The sequence below is a fragment of the Etheostoma cragini genome, chromosome 12 (genome assembly GCF_013103735.1).
Source record: "Etheostoma cragini isolate CJK2018 chromosome 12, CSU_Ecrag_1.0, whole genome shotgun sequence".
Classification (NCBI taxonomy): domain Eukaryota; kingdom Metazoa; phylum Chordata; class Actinopteri; order Perciformes; family Percidae; genus Etheostoma; species Etheostoma cragini.
The window spans coordinates 19,988,210-20,008,857 of NC_048418.1; the positions used below are offsets into that span (position 1 = coordinate 19,988,210).

At 40.3% G+C, this 20,648-nt stretch overlaps 1 protein-coding gene across 1 annotated transcript in view; it reads left to right on the forward strand.

Moving 5' to 3' along the window:
* Window positions 1–20,648, forward strand: part of atp1a2a (ATPase Na+/K+ transporting subunit alpha 2a) — a 43,702-nt gene that overhangs the window by 15,241 nt on the left and 7,813 nt on the right. The window contains exons 9-18 of the mRNA XM_034886788.1: window positions 374–572; window positions 2,175–2,284; window positions 4,608–4,742; window positions 7,661–7,740; window positions 8,809–8,918; window positions 11,266–11,441; window positions 14,295–14,431; window positions 15,203–15,353; window positions 15,885–16,053; window positions 18,038–18,192. Of these exons, the coding sequence (XP_034742679.1) occupies window positions 374–572; window positions 2,175–2,284; window positions 4,608–4,742; window positions 7,661–7,740; window positions 8,809–8,918; window positions 11,266–11,441; window positions 14,295–14,431; window positions 15,203–15,353; window positions 15,885–16,053; window positions 18,038–18,192 (1,422 nt within the window). The remainder of the gene's footprint in view (window positions 1–373; window positions 573–2,174; window positions 2,285–4,607; window positions 4,743–7,660; window positions 7,741–8,808; window positions 8,919–11,265; window positions 11,442–14,294; window positions 14,432–15,202; window positions 15,354–15,884; window positions 16,054–18,037; window positions 18,193–20,648) is intronic.

Genomic DNA, 20,648 nt, shown 5'->3' on the forward strand with positions numbered 1-20,648 from the left:
ATTAATGTGTGTTGATGTGTCTCTTGCAACATATGGAATTTGTCTATTCATCAAATTTTTGTCCCTGTGCACCTGCTGTTAACCAGCCAACCATATACATGCATGCACCTACACATGCGCACACACACACACACACACACACACACACACACACACACACACACACACACACACACACACACACACATTTGCACTCTGTAAACCACCTGGACCACGCATGGTTTCCCATGCACAAACATTTGAATGCATTGGTGCGTACACACGCCTTCTCCCCTTGTCAACTAACAATCATCCATCCTCTCCTCTCCTCCTCCTCCCTCTCTCCCTCATCTTATTCCCTCCCTCCCTCCCTCACCTCCCGCTCTCCTCCCAGGTGTGTCTGACGCTCACTGCCAAGCGAATGGCCAAGAAGAACTGTCTGGTAAAGAACCTGGAGGCCGTAGAAACTCTGGGCTCCACCTCCACCATCTGCTCCGACAAGACGGGCACGCTGACCCAGAACCGCATGACCGTGGCCCACATGTGGTTCGACAACCAGATCCACGAGGTGGACACCACCGAGCACCAGACTGGTAAGACAGAGAGAGGAAGGAGGGAAAGAGAGGGAGAATGTTTGGGAATACAAAGGGAGAGTGTACCTGCCGAAATTCATCTGTCCAATGTTCACGCCGCCAGCCGACATTGTTGTTTTCACTAGTGCTCGGAATAATTCAGCAGCATTACGCAGTGGGCGGCACAACCCTTAGATATACATACATATCTTTCACCAGGATTCCTCTGCAATTTTGTTGCTGTGGAACTGATTGGATTTCGGCCTTGAGTAACGTTAACATTACTACAGCACTGTTACACTAAATGAAATTACTGAATTAGTTTTTAATATAAAGCTAAACATGCAGATATTGTATCAGCTAGTAATAGATTGAATTAAAGTGAACGCTCTCTAACCTTAAAGTTACTTGGGTAACTTAACTAAAGGCTAGAGAACTAAGGCATGGTCATTGCTAACAGGAGAACAAATGTAACTGACCATTAATGTAAACTTAATAAAGTTACTGAAACAAACAACAAACATAAAGATGCATTTACCTCTGTGTTTTTCAAATTTGAGGGTAAATTTTTGAAAGCCAGCAGTTCGTGGTGTTTCGGTTGGCTCAATTTGCAGCACATTATACTAATAATTCAGGCTGATTCAAGACCCCTTCGCTTTGAGACGGGGTCCTGATCACCCTGTCGGGGTTGTTTTTGCTAAAACGACCGCCTCGCTCTGCATCATCCCTTACATATATTCCCATCCAATTAGACTGAATTTGGTATTGATGTCGCAAAAAACAATAATGGTAACTTCCCTGAAATTATTTGAAACTAAAGTAACGAGCCAATTTTGTAAAATCTAAGGAGTAGAAAGTACCAATATTTGTGTTAATAGTGTAAGGAGTAAAAGTAAAAAGTCGGCACAGCAAATAAATAGTAAAGTAAAATGAAGATATCTACTTCCTCTCTCTGCAAACTGAGCCAAAGAAGCTTTAAGCAATAACCAACAGGTTTGGAAGAAAAAAAAAGAATGAAAGAAATAGATGTTCTATGCCCACCAATGAGGACTGAGTCCAGCGATGCAATCAGACAAAGAATAGCTAGCATTGCTGTACATCTGAAACCCTGCAAGTGCTGAAAAAGAAAACACAGTGTCTTCATCTTTTTTTCAGGAGGACAGAGCACCTCGCTTTGTCAAGTTCAGCCACTCCAGCCACTCTTTGCCTCTGTATACTTAATGTATGTTGCATGATGCTATTAGATCCTGTTTGCACAATAACAGTGACAGTGACCACTCCAGAGAGTCTAAACCATAATGAAAAATTAATGCAGCGGAATGAAGGTCATTTTTGGTTCACTTGAATGGGACGGATAACATTTTGATAGAATTTTTTCCAAAAACTTGTATTTTACAAGACATTCTAGTTTAAAATTAATGACATTCTCCAGACTTGGGAATTGAAAAAATCCTTGATGTCAAGGAATAAATGATTGCTCAACTTAACTGACCCCGCTTCTGTTATTTAGCTACAATATCCAGTGCCACTCTGTGAACCAAGAGTTAGGTCATTGGCATAAATACTGCATAAGCCCTCATTTAAAATAAAAGTCTAACACAGCTGCCTCTGCCATTCTCTCAGGTTTGGGTTTTGACAAGAGCTCTGCTACCTGGGCTTCTCTTTCTCGTGTGGCCGGCCTGTGCAACAGAGCTGATTTCAAAGGCGGACAGGAGGAATTTCCCATCCTGATGGTATAATACCTCCCCCCCCAACAACCCCCACATACACACACGCACATATACACACACATGCAGCAAACTGTGGCTTTCCAAACTGTGTTTGTTTGCATAAATGATTTTGCGATATGGTGAAGCTAATGACATCAGGGCATTGGCAGGTGAGTTGTCACTTAAAAAACGCAGTGAGGCTATTCTAATTGCTTGATTTTACTGTAAGTAAATCTTTGCAGAATGGAGAAATCCGGCTTTATTGCACTTAAAAAGCTAGCAAAACCTATAGCAATGCACTTTATTTTATAAACACTTGAAATGGTTTGTATTTAACATTTTAAAATGAAAAATAAATAATAGTTGTTATATAAAGTTGTAGTAGTTAGCAATATTTTTAAATGTGGTGGAGGTACGCACTGTATATTGGATATATTCTCACCCACATGGCACAAAAAACATCCCATAGAAATGAATCGTCAGTTACTTCTATACACAGGTGCACTACACACACTGGACTACGTGCTAAGCCCACACACACACACACACACACACAGAATAATTCAACGCACCCTTGGAAATAACTACTCCACACCGATACACAAACACACACTGCTGGGTAGGTAAGTCAATAATATTCCAGTGGTCTACCAACTGCTATCGTCCAGCCTATGCTACATTGACCTGAAGAAATTCTCTGTGTGGCTCTCAGCGACAGGGTAACAGCTTCTTGACTCCTGTGGGAGCAGGCCCTGCCAATGCAGCCTCTCTGCCCCTGAGGTGCCTGGGTTTCCTCCCTGCATTAAGTAACAGCCATATCTGTTGACAGCACTCAAACACAGCAGTCACAGCCCGGGCTCCACTACCAGTACAAGAACAATTCTATATCTGCATACGCAAAAACAGAGAAATGGAATTTCCTTGATCTATTTATTCATTCATGAAAAGGCACAAACAAGGACGAATCCTGTGGAGACCCTGTTCTTGTTTTGCAGCTGTTCATGAATTAATAAACAGGAGCAGAGAGGAATCTCTTGTATTGGTCGGCCCCTGTTGGTATGTTGGCCATCAGGTCATTCAGCTTAGCGTGGATTTTAATAATTTGGCTCCAAGAGCGGGATCAAATGCAGTGATCATCATGGAATTTTATTAAAGCAGATTTTCCAGGTTATCAGAACAGAATTTTTTTTCTCCTAAATGATGCAAGCATTGTGACTTTGTCACATATGTTGACTTCCTACTTTACCGGTAGTCTCTTCCAGCAATAGATGTCGCGCTCTGTGTGGAATCTCCCGCACAGAGCACATTATCTATTGCCTACCGGTCAAGTAGTGAAGAAGGAGCAAGAAGCAAGAGAAAAGAAGAGGAGATCAACGAAATGGCAGAATTTATGGTTAACATTGAACGCAATGATGAGTGGCACATAAGGTTGCAATACATACACAGACGAGGTGCTACAACTAATGGAGGAGAATCAGAGAGCTGGCTAGCAGTGCTAGCAGCAGAGAGTAGAAGCCATCAGGCAAGTGCTACTTAAATAAACTCCTGGTGTACTTACAAAGTTTCCAATGCCTTGTTTTATGAGTACAGAACCTATTTGTACTACTGTAGAAGTTTGGTACCATTCCTGGCATGATTGGTGAAGTAATTTACAACAAACACAGTTGGTTCCATTAGCGCCTGCACTAACCCATTCCGCTGATAGCACTAACTCGCCTAATGTTAGACAAAGGAAAAAAAAACTTATGGGAGGTTGTTCGGCTGAAGGTGATGGTGCAAAGGACCCTAGGGTTAAATTACTCTGAACTATCCCTTTAAACAAAATGGGCACACTTAACACATTTTATTCTATAATTTTAGTTTTTATGTTTCAAGATGATAAACGTCAACTTCCAATCTAATGTGTTCCAACAATATTTCCAACATAGTTCTCAACTCTTCATATCTGGGGTCTTTTATATCCATATCCTAAAAAAATGCTCTTAAGAAACCTTGTAAACAGCATTCAAGGTATATCTGTATATTTCCTGAAGAAATTCACCTGCTTCAATCAAATTGTTCTTCATCCACTAAAATAGATTTTCATTACTTCTGCATTAAATGGATACATTACTTTAAAACATATATGGCCAGATTAGAAGAGCTGGTGATGCAGATGGTACTCAGCTGGCTGCATCATTAATGACAACCATAATGGAAGTAAAGGAAGTCCTCACAGGTACCACTTTATTCAGTTATAGTTTCCTTCCACTGCAGTGTGATAAACACAGGCAGTGAGACAGACAACACTCATTTCTTAATATGCATATGTGAGTGACTGTGCTAATGTGAGGCTGTGTTTCCCCAGAGGGAGACAGCGGGGGACGCATCAGAGTCAGCTCTGTTGAAATGCATCGAGCTGTGTTGTGGGAGTGTTCGGGAAATGAGAGCTAGAAACCTCAAAGTGGCAGAGATCCCCTTCAACTCCACCAACAAATACCAGGTAGGTACTGCATGGGTCTAATGTAGCATCATGGCCTTGTGTTTGAAGTGTTGCTGATGTAAGCCTACACTGAAATCCTGCCAACCCATTTACAGACCACTCAACAGGGGCGGAGCAGGGTGGTGGCTTCTGGGGTCCCAGCCCTGAATGTTTTCTCAAAAGCCCCAAATATTTTAGGCCATGTGAAAAGTCTGTAGCGGGCTCCAGTTTCAAGCTCGAGGAAGGCTAGATATTAGATTAGATTAGATTAGATTAGATTAGATTACACAGATTTAGTTTATCCAAAAATAGGAAATTTCAGTGCTACAGCAGCAAAATATCAGACACATAGCAGCCATACAGAATATACAATAAAAGATCAATAGGATGGAATACAACAACAAATGTTCAAAAAATGAAGATAAAAAAAATACAAATTGGGAATAAAAATGTACAACTATTTAAATAATTTAATATTGATGTCAAATGAAACCAACTAACGTTCCAAAGTTAAGCTAAGTGTTTTTAAGCTAATTTTGGTGATGGAAAAATAAAATGGCATGGCCATATTCAAAGGGATCCCCTGACCTCTCACTTCCAGACATCTGAATAAAAATGGGTTCTATGGATACCCACAAGTCTCCCCTTTGCAGTCATGCGTGCTTTACTGTTATCACATATCACATGCAGGTTTCCCTTTGCAACTATCACACATGGTTTACAGATTTGTAGGCATTCTGTTATCAAATTGCTGGAAAAATTGGGTAAAAAGCTGAAGTGAATGGGGAAAACAAGTGTTCCCCCAGCACCCCCGATTGGGCGCATGTGCATTTGCTATTTGAACGATGTGGTTCCAGGACGGGAAATTAACATCTGCGTCAGTCTTAAGATAGTAAAGACATCACGTCGGGCCTTGCCCAAAGGAGATTGCTTTAAACATTTAGATTTTCATTTATTTGTGAATCAATTTTTGAACTTTTCTTTTTTCTATTCATAATAATTTATATTTAATATAAATTTAATAATTTATTGTCTTTTTAAATTTTATTTCGCTTATTAATTTAAATTTTGTACTTAATGTATTTATTTGTTGGATTTCCAAGACTTGGACAACCTTTTTGTTTGCATGCTTTGAGTGAATCATGCATATTCATTTTTAACCTTCTTCCATTCGAGGAAGGCGGCCTGAACATGCATGCTCTTTGACAGCAAGACCCTGCTTTAGATTCACACTGTTGCACACATTTGTGCTTGGAAGCTGCCCAACAGGCCACAAGCACAACACTGTTATCTGCAGAGAAGCTGCCGCAGTGTTGCATTGTGTGCTACTTATGATAGATAGATACATGTGGTTACTACCTGCTTGGATTTCGGCTGCTCAGAAGATGCCACTACCTTTTAATACACAGACAGAAATCCCTCTTGTTTGAGATGGTCACAGCCAAAAGACTTGGGCTTTTGGTAGGGTTGGGTGGGACAATATAGTGTTTGATGCACTGGGTGTAAATACTTTAAAATAACTTAAATAAATTTGAAAAGCATAAGAAGCTCTGTGTGATATTTTACACACTAGGGTTCCTCAAAGTTTTTTAGGCCAAGAACCCCTTAACTAAAAGAGGGTTAGGGGTAGTTGCGTATTAAACCGGGCCTACATTACTGTATAGAACAGCTCAAGGTTTTTACACATGGCTTTTCAAACATGCAAACAATACTAAGCTATTAAAATAACTGACACATTCATGTATTTAGACATAATGTTTTAATGTTAACACACATGTGGCACAGTAAATCCTTAAGATAAACTGTATCTGTGGATGGCTATCTTAGGGCTAGCTTACCAGTAAGCCTATCATCAATGGTTTAACATACCCAACATACAAATGTTTTTGCTAATATGATGGATATGTTAATAGACAATTAGAATTTGAAACTGCAATCTGCTACATTTCTGATAACGTCAAACTATGAACAAGCATATTTTGCCTGGTGCTTCCACTTCACAGTCAATTAAAAAACACATGGAATGGTTATACATGTTATAAATCTCTGCATGACAACAACAACAACAACAAAGCAATATTTCCTTGGTGTTAGTGGAATTTTGTGCTATTTGACTGTACACAATAATCACCATAACACAGGCACTCCTGAAGGGTCTTCAGTTGAGCTGCATGCTCTGTTACATCCTGTAGAAGTCGACAGCAACACTAGCAAAACATGTTAAGTCATCACAGAGAGCTTTAACGCCTTGCTCAAGGGCAAGGCAACAGCTAAGACTGGTAGCACGTTTCTGCTTTCCACAACCAGTCTTTCCTGTCTGTCTAGAGATTTGAACCAGCATATGTATAACACAACAGTGATGTTGGAGTAAACCAAGGGCTTCCTGTATGCATTTTGTGCACCTGTTCCCTGACTTAAAATAGGAACATCTGTGTTGGGGGGAGGAAAAAAAGCAATTTTGCTCTGGTTTTCTGAGATTAGATATGCTGTGAGTCGGATACAAATTACCTGGGGGAGTGTGAGTGAGTGTGTGTGTGTGTGTGTGTGTGTGTGTGGGTGTGTGTGTCTGTCTGTCTGTGTGCGTAAATTTATGTTGGGAAACCAGTAATGCAAGGTGTAACACTACAGGAATACATGTGTGTAAATGAATGCTGCTTCAACACAGGGAATATATATGATTCACAATGTGCACTCAGTCAAGTTTGCTTTAATAAGGCTTTTATTTCAAACCACTTGGAAAAATACGACACAAGAGTGATTGCTGGTGTGAAAATTAATTGTGGAGCGTTACTAAGGCGCATGCCTGTCCTGAGCCTTTTTCTTACTAGAACAGAACCATTTAAGACCAGCCATAAACTACATGTTGCCTCTTGTTTTAATATAAATCCGGTCATGTTATGTATTGAACAATCTTTCAACATTCTCCCAATTTTTTTAAGCTCTCTGTCCATGAAGTGGAGGACAATCCCTCTGGTCATATTCTGGTCATGAAGGGAGCGCCGGAGAGAATCTTGGACAGGTTGGTTAATTGATAACAGATCGATGATATGTCTTACAAGTGAGGTAGCACAAAATGTCTGCCTTTTTTTATTTGTTTAATCCTTCTCTTCCAGGAATGTAGTCCAAATTGGCGACTCATCTTGACAGCTGACGATAAATCTACATGGTTTTAATAAATATTATTGTAAACAAATTCCATTGAATCTGAAAATCTTATAAAGCTTATTCCTCCCTAATACTATTGAAAACCATATAGAAAATATTTAAAAAAAACTGTTAACCCACTGGTGAAAATAGTCCTCAACAAACTATTCACTCCTGTACAGCCGTTTTAAAAAACAACTTTTTTAAAACAATTAAATTATATATTTGTGTTTTTCAGTAGGTACAAATGAAGCCACAGACAGGGTTAGAGAAATCAAAAGGTATTGGGAGAAACACATTGGGGGTTTTGGTCTTTTCAGTGAATTTGTTGAAAATGAAATACATTTAGAACAACACCCATTCCCAATTGGACGGGTCTGCGTTCTGGCTGCGTTGCAGTTTAGTTCTGTCCTCCGACACGCGTCACACCACACCGGGAGCGTCTCAGACGCGCCCAGTGGAAAATAGGGGTAACACTAGTCATATGCTTTAAATGTTTAAATGTCATTGCATATTCGTTGTGGTTGAGGTGCTGAAGATATTTCTGTGCCCAAATGGGACACTATCAGTCTTTCCTCTGGTCATATTATTGTTATTAATATTTACTCTTTTTATTAAATAATATTTGGTCACACTATGATATTATTTGGTCACATCTGGTGAGGCCAAAACCTCCTCTACATCAACCATTATTACTCACTGATTTTTAGCTTTACTTCACTCCTGTTGTTAACACAAGTTCTATCCAGATTGTTAGTGCACTTTAAATTGAAAATAGCATCATGTTTTAAAAGATGCATTTTGAAAACTTAAAAACAAAACAAAATAACCTTTTTTACATGCTTTTTTTTTACAGCACTTTGTTAACACAATTGCTAACAAGATAGATATTTTATTATTAGCAGTAACAGCGGTAAAAGTATTATTTATTCATGTTTTACAGGTGCAGTAGGATTATGCTCCACGGCCAGGAGCTGCCCCTTGATGAAACCTGGAGAGAGTCTTTCCAGAATGCCTACATGGAGCTTGGAGGACTGGGAGAGAGAGTTCTGGGTATGTCAGCCTGGAGTGAGGAGAAGCAGTGGGAGACCACACTCACATTTTATTTATTTTAAATTTATTTTATTTATCTCCTTGGTAAAGAGGGTAGTTAGACCACATGTCAATATAGAGTGTTTAATGTTTTTTAGGCAACGGTGTGTTCAAAGACGAAGGTTTTAGCACTGCAGCTTTTGGACCCTATCTTGTACCCGGTGCAGTGCAGCGCAAAGCCTGACCCAAGTGTCTAGTTTAAAACGGACGCAGTTGTTAATTTCCCGTCCGGCGCCCACGTTGTTTAAATAGCAAATGCACCTGCGCCCATCTTTGCGCACATGGGCGTGCTGGTCTTACAGGGAGGTTTGTTCAAGTGCATTCTGGGCATATTGCTATCTTGAGACAGCGGGAAGTGATTCATTGGCCAAAATAAACCTGGTCTAAAGTCAGTAACGCAGCATTTCATTGTTATTTTAACAGCAAATTAGTAAAATGTGCCTTGGCTTGTGAACAACGCGCACACACTATGGTTGTTTCACACACACAGGGCCGCGCAGCAGCACAAACATGTAAAAGATTACAAATAAAGATATGACTGCAAATCCGCCATCATAATAGCCAAGCGCCAAGGTACAAACTCGCCTGGCTTTTAAAGTGAATGGGAGAGGACAATCTGATTGGTTTATTGCATGTTACGCCCAAAACACACCTATGAATTAATGAAGACACCAAGCACGACACTTTTTAAGCACACACAGACACAGACTCTTTTTTTCCACCGTCAAACTAGCAAAAGTGGATTTCACAGGCTTCATGCCGTGCACTTAGATCGTTAACATAAGGCCCTTTGTGCACGTATTTTGTTGTTTTATTTATAAATGTGCCAAATGAGCTGACACAAGGCTAATTAAGACTATCAGCTTCACACAACTCTCTCTTGTATGTTTGGTGGATTGTGGCGCTCAGCTTCTTTCGCACGCATATAGTTGAGTGAAGACAATTACCTCTTCTGAAGAGTCCATCATGCTTTTTTAATCCTCTGTGTCCTCCTTGGCTACAAGCAACTGTGTGGGGGAAGGGGGGTAGTGCATGATCACAGAAGGCTTATATCATGTGGACACACCGACAGTTTTGTTGTCTTCCCTTCAGGGGCGGTTCTAAAAGGGGGGCGTCGGGGTCCTGATCACAACCGCTTCGCTCTACATTATCCCTTACATGTTTCTCACCAGAGTGTCTATGCTGTATTGTGGTAAAATTTCCCCCCACCCCTGATTGACTATTGACTATTGATTGACTGTTGTCCCCCCCTGTGCTTGACTATTGTCCCCCACCACTTATAAAATACTGGAACAGCCCCTGCATTACTTAAAATTCCTCATGGGGGAGACAGAAACTGCGCTCTATAGCTTTGACCAAATTTGACTAGACTGACATGGAATAAAAGCAGAAATTACAATTCTTACACACAATGTTAGGTTTCTTTTTTTTTACACAATGTGTGAATAATGAGCTGTGGTTTAGAATGGTATTTCAATTCAGGTCAAACTCTGCATTAAATCCTACAATAATTTATACATGATAAAACCTTGTAAAATACCACATTGTGGTTGCAAAATCCTTACCTGAAGTTCACCTTCCAATATCTCTAAAAGCACCTGTAAAAGCTCTGTAAATGGCACCTTTTTGACAACCAAGGAAAAAAGTTACCTGGCATCTTCTTAAAAGTGCCATAGGTAATAATTATTTGCTGCCATCATTTTTTCAGTGGAGGTGTCACTTCTTTCAAACAATAACATGTGGAATAATGCCTTTTGTAGCGGGAAACTCATGTAAATTATTGAATCTCATTCATGCCTTGGGTGATGATAGGTCGGGTGTTTCATGACAGAGAAAGGTTTCTCCTCTTTTAGATGGAGCATTTTATTGTGCTTTGCTCCGGGAGGGATTCAAGAGATGCATAGTTCAAGAGCTGTGGGCATGAATTAATAAAAGTGGCTGATTCAATTTGTATGTCACACCTGCAACCTCCAAATCTATTTTTAAAATGTTTGGTATGCCTGCATACTGCAAGGTAAAGGATCCCTGCAGTCAGTGAGGACAATGCATTTCCTGAAGGTTTCCTTTCATATTAAAATATCTTTAGCAAAATACACTTAATATATTAACACATGTTTGTTTATTGGCAGATTTTTTTGACCTAAAAACAGCTTCAGGATCATGAAAATGTGTCTCTTTTTTGAAGTGCCAAATAAATTGTCGGTTGTTTTCAGAGCAACAAAGCAAGTTTTATTTCTTTAGCTGCAGTATACTTTGCGATGTCAGTCAGTTATGAATGATCACCTCAATGATCCCTCTTCTCTTGCAGGCTTCTGCCACACAAATCTGTCTTCCACCCAGTTCCCTCGAGGATTCAACTTCGACAGCGAAGAAACGAACTTCCCCACCGAGCAGCTCTGCTTCCTGGGTCTCATCTCCATGATTGATCCGCCGCGTGCCGCTGTGCCTGACGCAGTGGGTAAATGCCGCTCTGCCGGTATCAAGGTAATTGGTTCCACAGACTCAACCCTCATTGTACAGTAGTTTCCTGAAAAGCTTGTGGCTTCCTTTATTAGCCTTTTTAGAGAAGGTATGTGCATGACAAATACATTTTCAAATCACAAAATGACAAATGATCACTCCAAAGGGCCCTGATAGAAGATAATCGATGGTTAAATGAAGTTGCTGATAACACATTCTAAGTCAACTATCTGAAAAGAAGGTCAGCTGAAGTAACAGAAGCATGTCAAACTGTTGTGATGTTTGTTCAGACGTAGTACACTCGTCTCTCCCAGGCGTTACTGTGTTTGTGGATGAAATGAGTGAAATCACAAAATCATAAGAACGGCAACAAATTTAAATTATGATGTGGACATAATAATAAAAGAAGAGGTGATAAAGGAGGAACTCAGTCATCTTTCAAAATGGGAAGGGATCTTCTTTGTAAAATGTAGATTCATTACATTTAATAAAAGTGTTCATAATATGTTAATCTACTGCAAACATGCACAGAGCAGATGTTTGTCAGAAAAGTAATAAGCTTGGGCTGCAGGAAGGTTAAAAAACTTCCAACAGAGGTAAAAATAGATAATGAGTAGAATGAGTCGTTCTTATTTCGGGCCAAGTTCTACAAATATGGGAAAGGGATTTTACACATTTAAGTCATCATGCTTCCTTTGATATTGCATTTTTGAAAGACACACTGTAACTGGCTTAAAGTGCAAACAAGAGGCTAAAAGTGAGTGAAGATGTTAATGTTGCTTTAGGGAAGAAAATGGTTGATTACTTTACACTTAGAAAAAAATGCTACATAACTGATGACAAGTCTGATAAAATTTTAAGATCATAAAGTTTGCTGATAATGAGGCATTATGGTATTAACTCTGAACAATGCTTTGTCTATTTCTGAACACAAAGATTGTGTATTTGAATATATTTATTGTCAGAAATGTCGGCAGACATTACTAGTGATGGATGAAGTATTCAGATCCTTTACTTAAGTAAAAGTGCTAATACCACACTGTAAAAATACAAGTAAAAGTCCTGCATTGAAAATGTTACCTAAGTAAAAGTATGTACGTATCATCAGGTACTTAAAGTATTACAAGTAAAAGATATAAAATCCTCTGATTTTAGGACCTGGAAACAATCCAAAACATTTCAAAAACATTCCTGCTGGACTTGTAGACCGTTATATTGTTGGCTAGTTTCATTTATAATAAAACATCAGATTTTATACAGTACATGTTTTGTGTTCAGAAATCTCAATTGGGAAAGTAACTAGTAGCTAAAGCTGTCAGATGAATGACTCTCTGAAATGTAGCGAAGTAGAAGTACAAAGTGGCATGAAAAGAAAACACTAAAAGGTCAAGTACCTCAACATTTGTACTTAAGTACAGCACTTAGTAAATGTACTTAGTTAGATTAAACTGGGATTTAAAGTGGTTTATAGGATTGTTAGATTTTTTTTCTTTGCAGAGGATATCATTTTACGACTTGTGACAATGTGTCAACATGCTTCATTTAACTCCTAAATACTGTCAGACATGAAGTGCCGTAGGTGTGTTGACTGATTGAACTGGAAGAAGACAATATTGTACATACACATACACACATGCATACAAATGTATTGTTTTTCCTCATAGCTGAGCCCAGGAGGAAACTAGAGCACATGGCTCTGTTGCTTTAATTACTTTTTTTTGGATGTAGCGCTGACGTTTCAGTGGATTGTGCATCCTCGGTTCACAACATCAGTCCAAAGACTTTAGTGCAATATATATTGCTAGTGCTGTAGATTATTATGATAATTAGGATCATGATGGTGTTGGGGATTTCAAGGATGCACTCAATATGACTTATAATAACTTAACTTTTTTAATACAAGGTCCAAATACGATAGACTTGATATTCATTATGAGATGTTCAGTTTGTTTCCTTGATGTTTAGATGGTTGCAGTTATAGCATACACTGCTTTAGTACAAATCATAAACCAAAGTTCTTACTTTATCTTTTAGTTCAGGTTACCATTCTGGTCCAATGGAAATCACAATCCGTCAGATCAGGTGGGAGACAGGTTGGGGACGAGGGGACGGGGGGGACGAATCATATTTCAGATGGGGCTTCTGCCACCCCATGCCCCCCATCCAGCCCTGCGCCTGAGTTTCCCAGACATGGGTAGAAACTCACAATGAAACCACAATATTTTCTAATGTCACTTATGTGATAAAATGAGAGTTTTTTATTCAAGTCTGCTCCTGTCAGTCTCTTTTATTTAGATGAATACAAAACACTTGGAAGTTTCAGAAAAGCTCCCTCAGGACAAGGAGCAGCCTGCAAAGTCACACTCAAAGATATTACCAATGAAACTAGTTTAACACTGTGGAAGGGAAGGGAAAATACACTGCCTGGTACCAGTCATATGGCATTGTTAACATCGATGCAGGTGTACTGGAGGTTTATTAATAAGAATGTGAAAGTATTTTTAATTATTACATTTCTTGTAATAAGTTCTGTTAGCCAGCCTATGCAGCGTGCAGGCCCAATCCATAAGCATGTGCCACTCTTGTTTCTGGTCACAAACCCTCATTCTGATGGGTTTTCGTTTGTCACAATCCCACTACTCTGTCTATGGGAACCCCCTAAACAAGAGTTAGTTGGAGTATAATGCTAGATTTGGACCCTTTACCCTTAACCCTTACCAGTATTCCTTACTGTAACAGCCCAACACATTTGAATGACTTATAGACCCTAAAGCGCTGTAGCTCAAGCATGCTGTGACATATAACATACAGGTAAGATACAGAGGGGTTTCATGTGATAATGCTCCGCAATGTATTGGAATGTCTGTCTGCCGACAGGTGATCATGGTGACAGGGGACCACCCAATCACAGCCAAAGCCATCGCTAAAGGTGTGGGCATCATCTCTGAGGGCAACGAGACGGTTGATGACATCGCTGAGAGACTCAACATTCCTCTGAGCCAAGTCAACCCCCGGTATGTGTGTTTGTGTGTGTGTGTGTGTGTGTGTGTGTGTGTGTGTGTGTGTGTGTGTGTAAGGGTTTAGGCCATGTGCTCAAGCTTTTAATAGTAACCTTTGTGTAACTATGTGTGTGTTTGAGTGTATGGGCAATGGTGTGTCTGCAGTATGTGTGTGCATATACCGCTCTCATATCAGTCTATTAAATATGAAGCTAAAGCCAGCAGATGGTTAGATTAGCTTAGCATAAAGACGTTAACGGGGGAAACAGCTAGCCTGGCTCTGTCCTAAGGTGACAGAATCTGCCTACGAGCACCTCTAAACCTCACAAATGAACATGTTGTATCTCATTTGTTGATAGAAAGTTGCCAAAAAGAAAAACCTGAGGAAGATCGATTTCAATACAGTATATTTTGTCTGTACAGAGTAAATAGAAGTTAGAATATTAACATAGTAGCAAAGTAGTAAAGAGCAAGACTAGCGGTTTCCCCCATTTCTATTCTTTGTGCTAAGCTAAGCTAACCCGCTGCAGCTTCATTTTCAACAGACAGATATGAGGGTGGGAGTGGTCTTTCACCCACCTCAGCAAAAAAAAGTAAATAATCATATTTCCCAAAATGTCAAACTGTTCTTTTAAGATGGAAAACATGAAAAGGGTATACAAGATTTTTGGTGTGTGAGAAAGAAATTAAAAGACAAAATTTGAGGAGAAAGAAACAAAATGTCCTTTCCATAATTTTTCCTGACTCCTTACTGTGTTTGTGCATGTGTATATGTGTGTTTCCCAGGGATGCGAAGGCTTGCGTGGTCCACGGTGCAGACCTAAAGGACATGAGCCCCGAGTACCTGGACGACCTGCTGAGGAACCACACTGAGATAGTGTTCGCTCGCACCTCTCCTCAGCAGAAGCTCATCATAGTGGAGGGCTGCCAGAGACAGGTCAGTGGAAAGGAGTGTGTAGGAGAGTGTGTGAGAGCGTACAGCAGAATAAGTGTGTGTGTGTGTGTGTGTGTGTGTGTGCGTGCGTGCGCGCAACGGAGGTCCATTCATGAGTAATAGTTGAATACAATTGTTTATTCAGCTCTTATACTGAACCCTATTTACTACATCTACAATACAATAACGAACATACTACAATACACATATATATGTGTATAGATATATGCTCATACTGTATGTGCTCAGCATTTATGTGTGAATAGTCAAAAAATAGATGTGTGTATGCACACATCCCCCCATATATTGAGGTCATGCTACAATTCACCTTGCCTCACTCTCTCTCTCCGTGTGACGGAATGATTGCAACTCCATTCCACTTTTCATTTAATCTCCCCAGAGCTGCTTTGAAAAGACATTATTAACACTGAAGGGGATGGGCAAAGAGAAGGAAATGGAAAGAGAAAGGCTTAAATCGTGGTACTTATCTTTCTTTTCTTGACACTTTTTCTTCGTTGGTCCTTGCGGACGCAGGGGGCAATCGTGGCCGTGACAGGCGACGGAGTGAATGACTCCCCGGCCTTGAAGAAAGCCGACATCGGCGTTGCCATGGGGATTGCCGGCTCCGATGTGTCCAAGCAGGCAGCCGACATGATCCTGCTGGACGACAACTTTGCCTCCATTGTCACCGGAGTGGAGGAGGGTGAGTGTCGGGGAATGAAGGAGGGAGCGTTGGAGAGACAGAATTGGAAAATGAAAGATGGGAAAATAGGATGAAAGGAAGAAAAGTGAGTCAGAGAAACAAATACTTGAAAATTGAAAATGTAATGTGTGAGCTGTAGACTTGAGACTTGGGATTTTAGTCATACTTCAGTCAAACATTGGTTGATCTTCATACTAAGTCTTGTCTTACGTAAGACCTGACTACTTAAAGACTTGATTTGACTTGAGAATTGAAAGAAAAAACATTCAGTTCTCAAGTTTTGAACCGGTAAAATATGGGACATCAAAAAAAGATTGAGACAGCACCAAGCAGGGCTTGCATATTTTGCCAAATATTGAAGAGACTAAGTATAAAACACTATTAACATCTTTGAAAGGAAAATGTTCAAACGTATCAATATCATTGTCACCACTCAACACAATTTGCTGATTCAGACCTGTGAAAGTATAACTGAATTGACATGGCTCTGCCCTCAAGGACTTGACTTGGGAATTACTCTGACAGATGTGATATTTAACTTCAGGCCTGCCACAAGAGACTGGTATATAATTAAAACGGTCTGAGCAAAACCATTAGTAATATGCAATGCTGAAGAAGAAGCCAAAGTCATTTTTCTATTTCAGCAAAACTGGAAGATTCACTTGAACACGGTGAAGCCTCACAAAAAGAAACTATTCGAACTATACCATGACAGCATGTAACCAATAACGCATCCAAAGTCTCCATGGACCCAGATATAGATAACACTCGTGCAGTGCCCATTTGGAACGGCCTCCTGTGTTGCTGCTTACAGCTTTTTCCACAAATAAGTTACAGAAGGCCCCCAAAGCACCTAATATGCAGCTCAACTTTTTAACTACTGATGTACAGTGTATTACTTCTACAGAGGAAAACATTGTACTACTATAGTTACCTGACAGAGAACGTTGCAGATTCAGATTCTACTCACAAAATATCACAATTTAAATCCAGCATTAAATTAGAGTGGAAATTTCCACCTGGAAAAAATGTTAAATGATGTTAAATTTAAGTACATTATGTTGATGATGCCTCCGTTGAAGTAAACATGTGAAAGCAGAACTTGTAATGTGCGGTCACAGGCGGTTCCCAAAGGCAAAGGGCCTCGGGAATTTCAGTTTTTTTATCATTTGTTTTTGTAACACTTAACCTTTAATACATGTTGCACGCGCTTCAATGAGGCGCGTTTTGGCTGCAGTTCATAGAGAGATTGGGCGTGTCTCCTATTTTTGTGTAGCAGCCACACATCGAGGGCCTTGTGGCCCCGGTGGAAGCAGGGAGCAAGGCTCAGCCGCGTGCAGAACAGCAGTAGAATTGTCCGCAGCCGCCGGCAACAAGCCAACGTGCTGAAGATCCTGGGTTGTCATCTAACATGTGTTTGTTTACGATTAATTTGATCATTTGCATGTAGGGTTGACAGCAATCACTGTTTTGGTGGCTGATGACTTTTTGCACCGGTAGCCCGCTGCGAAGACATGCTAGACTGAGAAATGTGAAGCCCCACAGATCGCAGTTTGTCTTCTCTTTTTTTCAACCTTTACTGTGCGGCTATTTAGTTTTTTTTACAGTTTATTAATATCCAATATCTGACACTGTCTAAACTGCTCCAAATTCCAAACACCAAGATCATTGGGTACCCAGGGAGCCAAGTCTGAAGCAGATCGGATGAATGGTCCTCGAGATATTTGAAAGACAACGGACACACACACACATTTGAAAGACAACGGACACACACACACACACCACACACACCCACAGAGGTTATCCTCACTCTGGCATCTGATCTGGTACTGAGCATCTGTGTGTAATTCAGGCCTGTGTCAATTGTTATTTCCCCTTGTGGGACTAATAAAGGATACATTATTATTATTATTATTATTATTAGATATCTATATGTATCCTGATCCATACAAGTGTTTCTTTCTTGTGTTTCTGATCGCTGCAGGTCGTCTCATCTTTGACAACCTGAAGAAGTCCATTGCATACACGTTGACCAGTAACATCCCAGAGATCTCGCCCTTCCTCCTCTTCATCTGTGCAAGTGTTCCTCTTCCGCTGGGGACTGTCACCATCCTCTGCATCGACCTGGGCACTGACATGGTGAGCGCTGGGGGAGCTCAGCTTCCTTTGTTCAGTCCCTCAATCCCTCTGTAGACATGCTAACCATAGTTGTCCAATTATCTCAATCCATACTTTTGACTAAGCCTCTGAAAATGACCACTTAATAGATGTTCAGGCTGCTGCCAAGCCTGTACTCTGTTCTAAGTATATGATGCACTAATTGTCGAACACATCTCTCTTTTGTTCCTGGCCTTTTGGATCCTGGTTTCCAGTGTTTGTATTTGAAAGATTAGAGCTTTTAACGTTGTGGAGACATTCAGTTCACAGGAGGTCATGACAACAAAACAGACGGTTTTAGATTTTTCTTTTTATCTATTGGGTTGTATTGCAAAGCACTCTCAGTGCTCAAAGCTAATTGTTGGTTAATTTGAAGGATTCTTCTCAGTAAGGGGATGCTAATTGTTAGCATGTTGCATAGTTACAGGCAAGATAAAGGGGACATTAAGGAAACAAGTGTTAATATTGGTGTCATATGTGCGTGCCCGAAGGTAAAAAGAAGGTTTGGTTTAATTTGTTCTTTTCTGTTGATGGCGGTTGGTGCTTTTTGGCTCATTGCCGACGCCCATTTGTTCAAGCAGAACAAAGAGCGTGTGACGCTCACATACACATTTACATTTCACAGCTCTGCCATTTCCAGATGCCAGTCCCTCCATTGTATTTTCAACAGCAACAAAAGAGTTGCTGGCACGCCGCTTGCCTGAGGGGCGTAATCCATCATTGCAAAAGAAAGGAAGCACAGAATGAATATATTCAAAAGGACTTGTTCACTTGTGTTCATTACTGTAACTTCAAGTTTTCCTGCTCCCAGCCACCAGACACTATGCGGCTGAAACAGGTTCCTACACATTCCAGTAATGAATGTATGAGTACTGAAGTCCATGTGCTATAATGGCCTCATATCTAACTGCCAGGAAGATTACACTGTCTCCACAGGTTTAAGATGATGATGCGGGGGCGGAGCCAGATGTTGTAAACATTTGTGGCTAAGCCCCATAGACAGTTAAATAAATTAACCAATCCCGTTGTTCTGGACGGAAACCAGTGAAGGATAGTAGAAGCACTTTCCCGGGGATGGCTAGGCGTTGTTGTGCAGCCTCCACCTGAGCTTGACCACGTAGTTATTACGTGGGCAACATGTCAGAAAGTTGTAGGTCTTCTGTAGCTGTGCCCAGAGAAATCTCAATCATTCCCAGTCAGCAGAAGTGTAGGTATATGTTAGGAGATAACATAGACATAACATAGTTAATAACTGCTAAGTAACATGCTCGTTAACATTAGTAATTAAACCTAAACAGCTGATGGAAGTCCAAACTATCTACATGCTTCTACAGACAATACGGTGATTTGTCGACTATGCGACGGTAAGTTGCGTGGTTATGACCCAATCGTTAGCCTATTTTTACAAAAAACGTTTACTACAGAGCCATAACGTGAGTTAAAATCATAATGGAGCCTTTTATACATTCTCGTGTTTCTTCTGAAATAAACAACGGACAAAGAGAGTCTTGAAACGCTTCAGTTGTAAAGTTATTCACTAACGGCAGGTGATGGCTTTGTAGCATTAAAATGGTGCCATGTGAGCTACGCTTAGAGAGGAGAGGCTAACCCCCTTGCTAAGCCCAAATCTCGAGGGGGGGGGGGGCTGGCGGGTTCTGGGGTCAGGCTCCATTACCTGGCAGCAGCTACAGTAAATGCACAATTTCTCAAAATATTTGATAATAGAGTGCCAAAAAAAAGAATCATCCTGGAAAACCTCCATCCCATGTTGTATCTAATCGTTCTCCGACTGCAACTAATATCTAGGATGTTTCAATCCTCACAGCTAGAAAAGGCAAAAACTGTCTGTTTGTATTTTCTAAATTATAACATAAAATAATTATGTTATAATAGCATAAGAATTTGGTATAGAAAGAATACCATACAGAACCTTTGCTGCATTGATTAGCCGGTCCAGTCAGAGATACTGAGGGGAAATGACACAAAGTTGAAGTTAATTTTAAACTGTCAACGATTCAGGGCTTGTGAGAAAACATTTGGGGCTGGAGACCCAGAAGCCAAACCCTCGCTCCATCCCTGTAAAAAGGAGCACCTTGCAAACGGTAGTAAAGAAGTTCCACTTATTTTACTCAGGTGACATCCAAAATGAACTTCTTTGGTATTCTAACAGCAGGACAGATTTGTTCATGTTCAAAAATATTTACTAAACTGTCTGAGATCACAGGGATAGAACATGCTTTATTGGCCAAAATTCTCTTTAAAGATGCGATGACTGAAGCTTAAAAGCACTTTATTTGCTTAAGTAACTGATTTGCATATAAAACCCCGTCCCTTCAAAGCAACATGTCTGCGTGTACTTAATCACCGCTGGTGGAGTGGAACAGCTGGACGTCTGCTTTGAAGAGTAGCACCCTTAAAATGAAACATGTTCAAATATT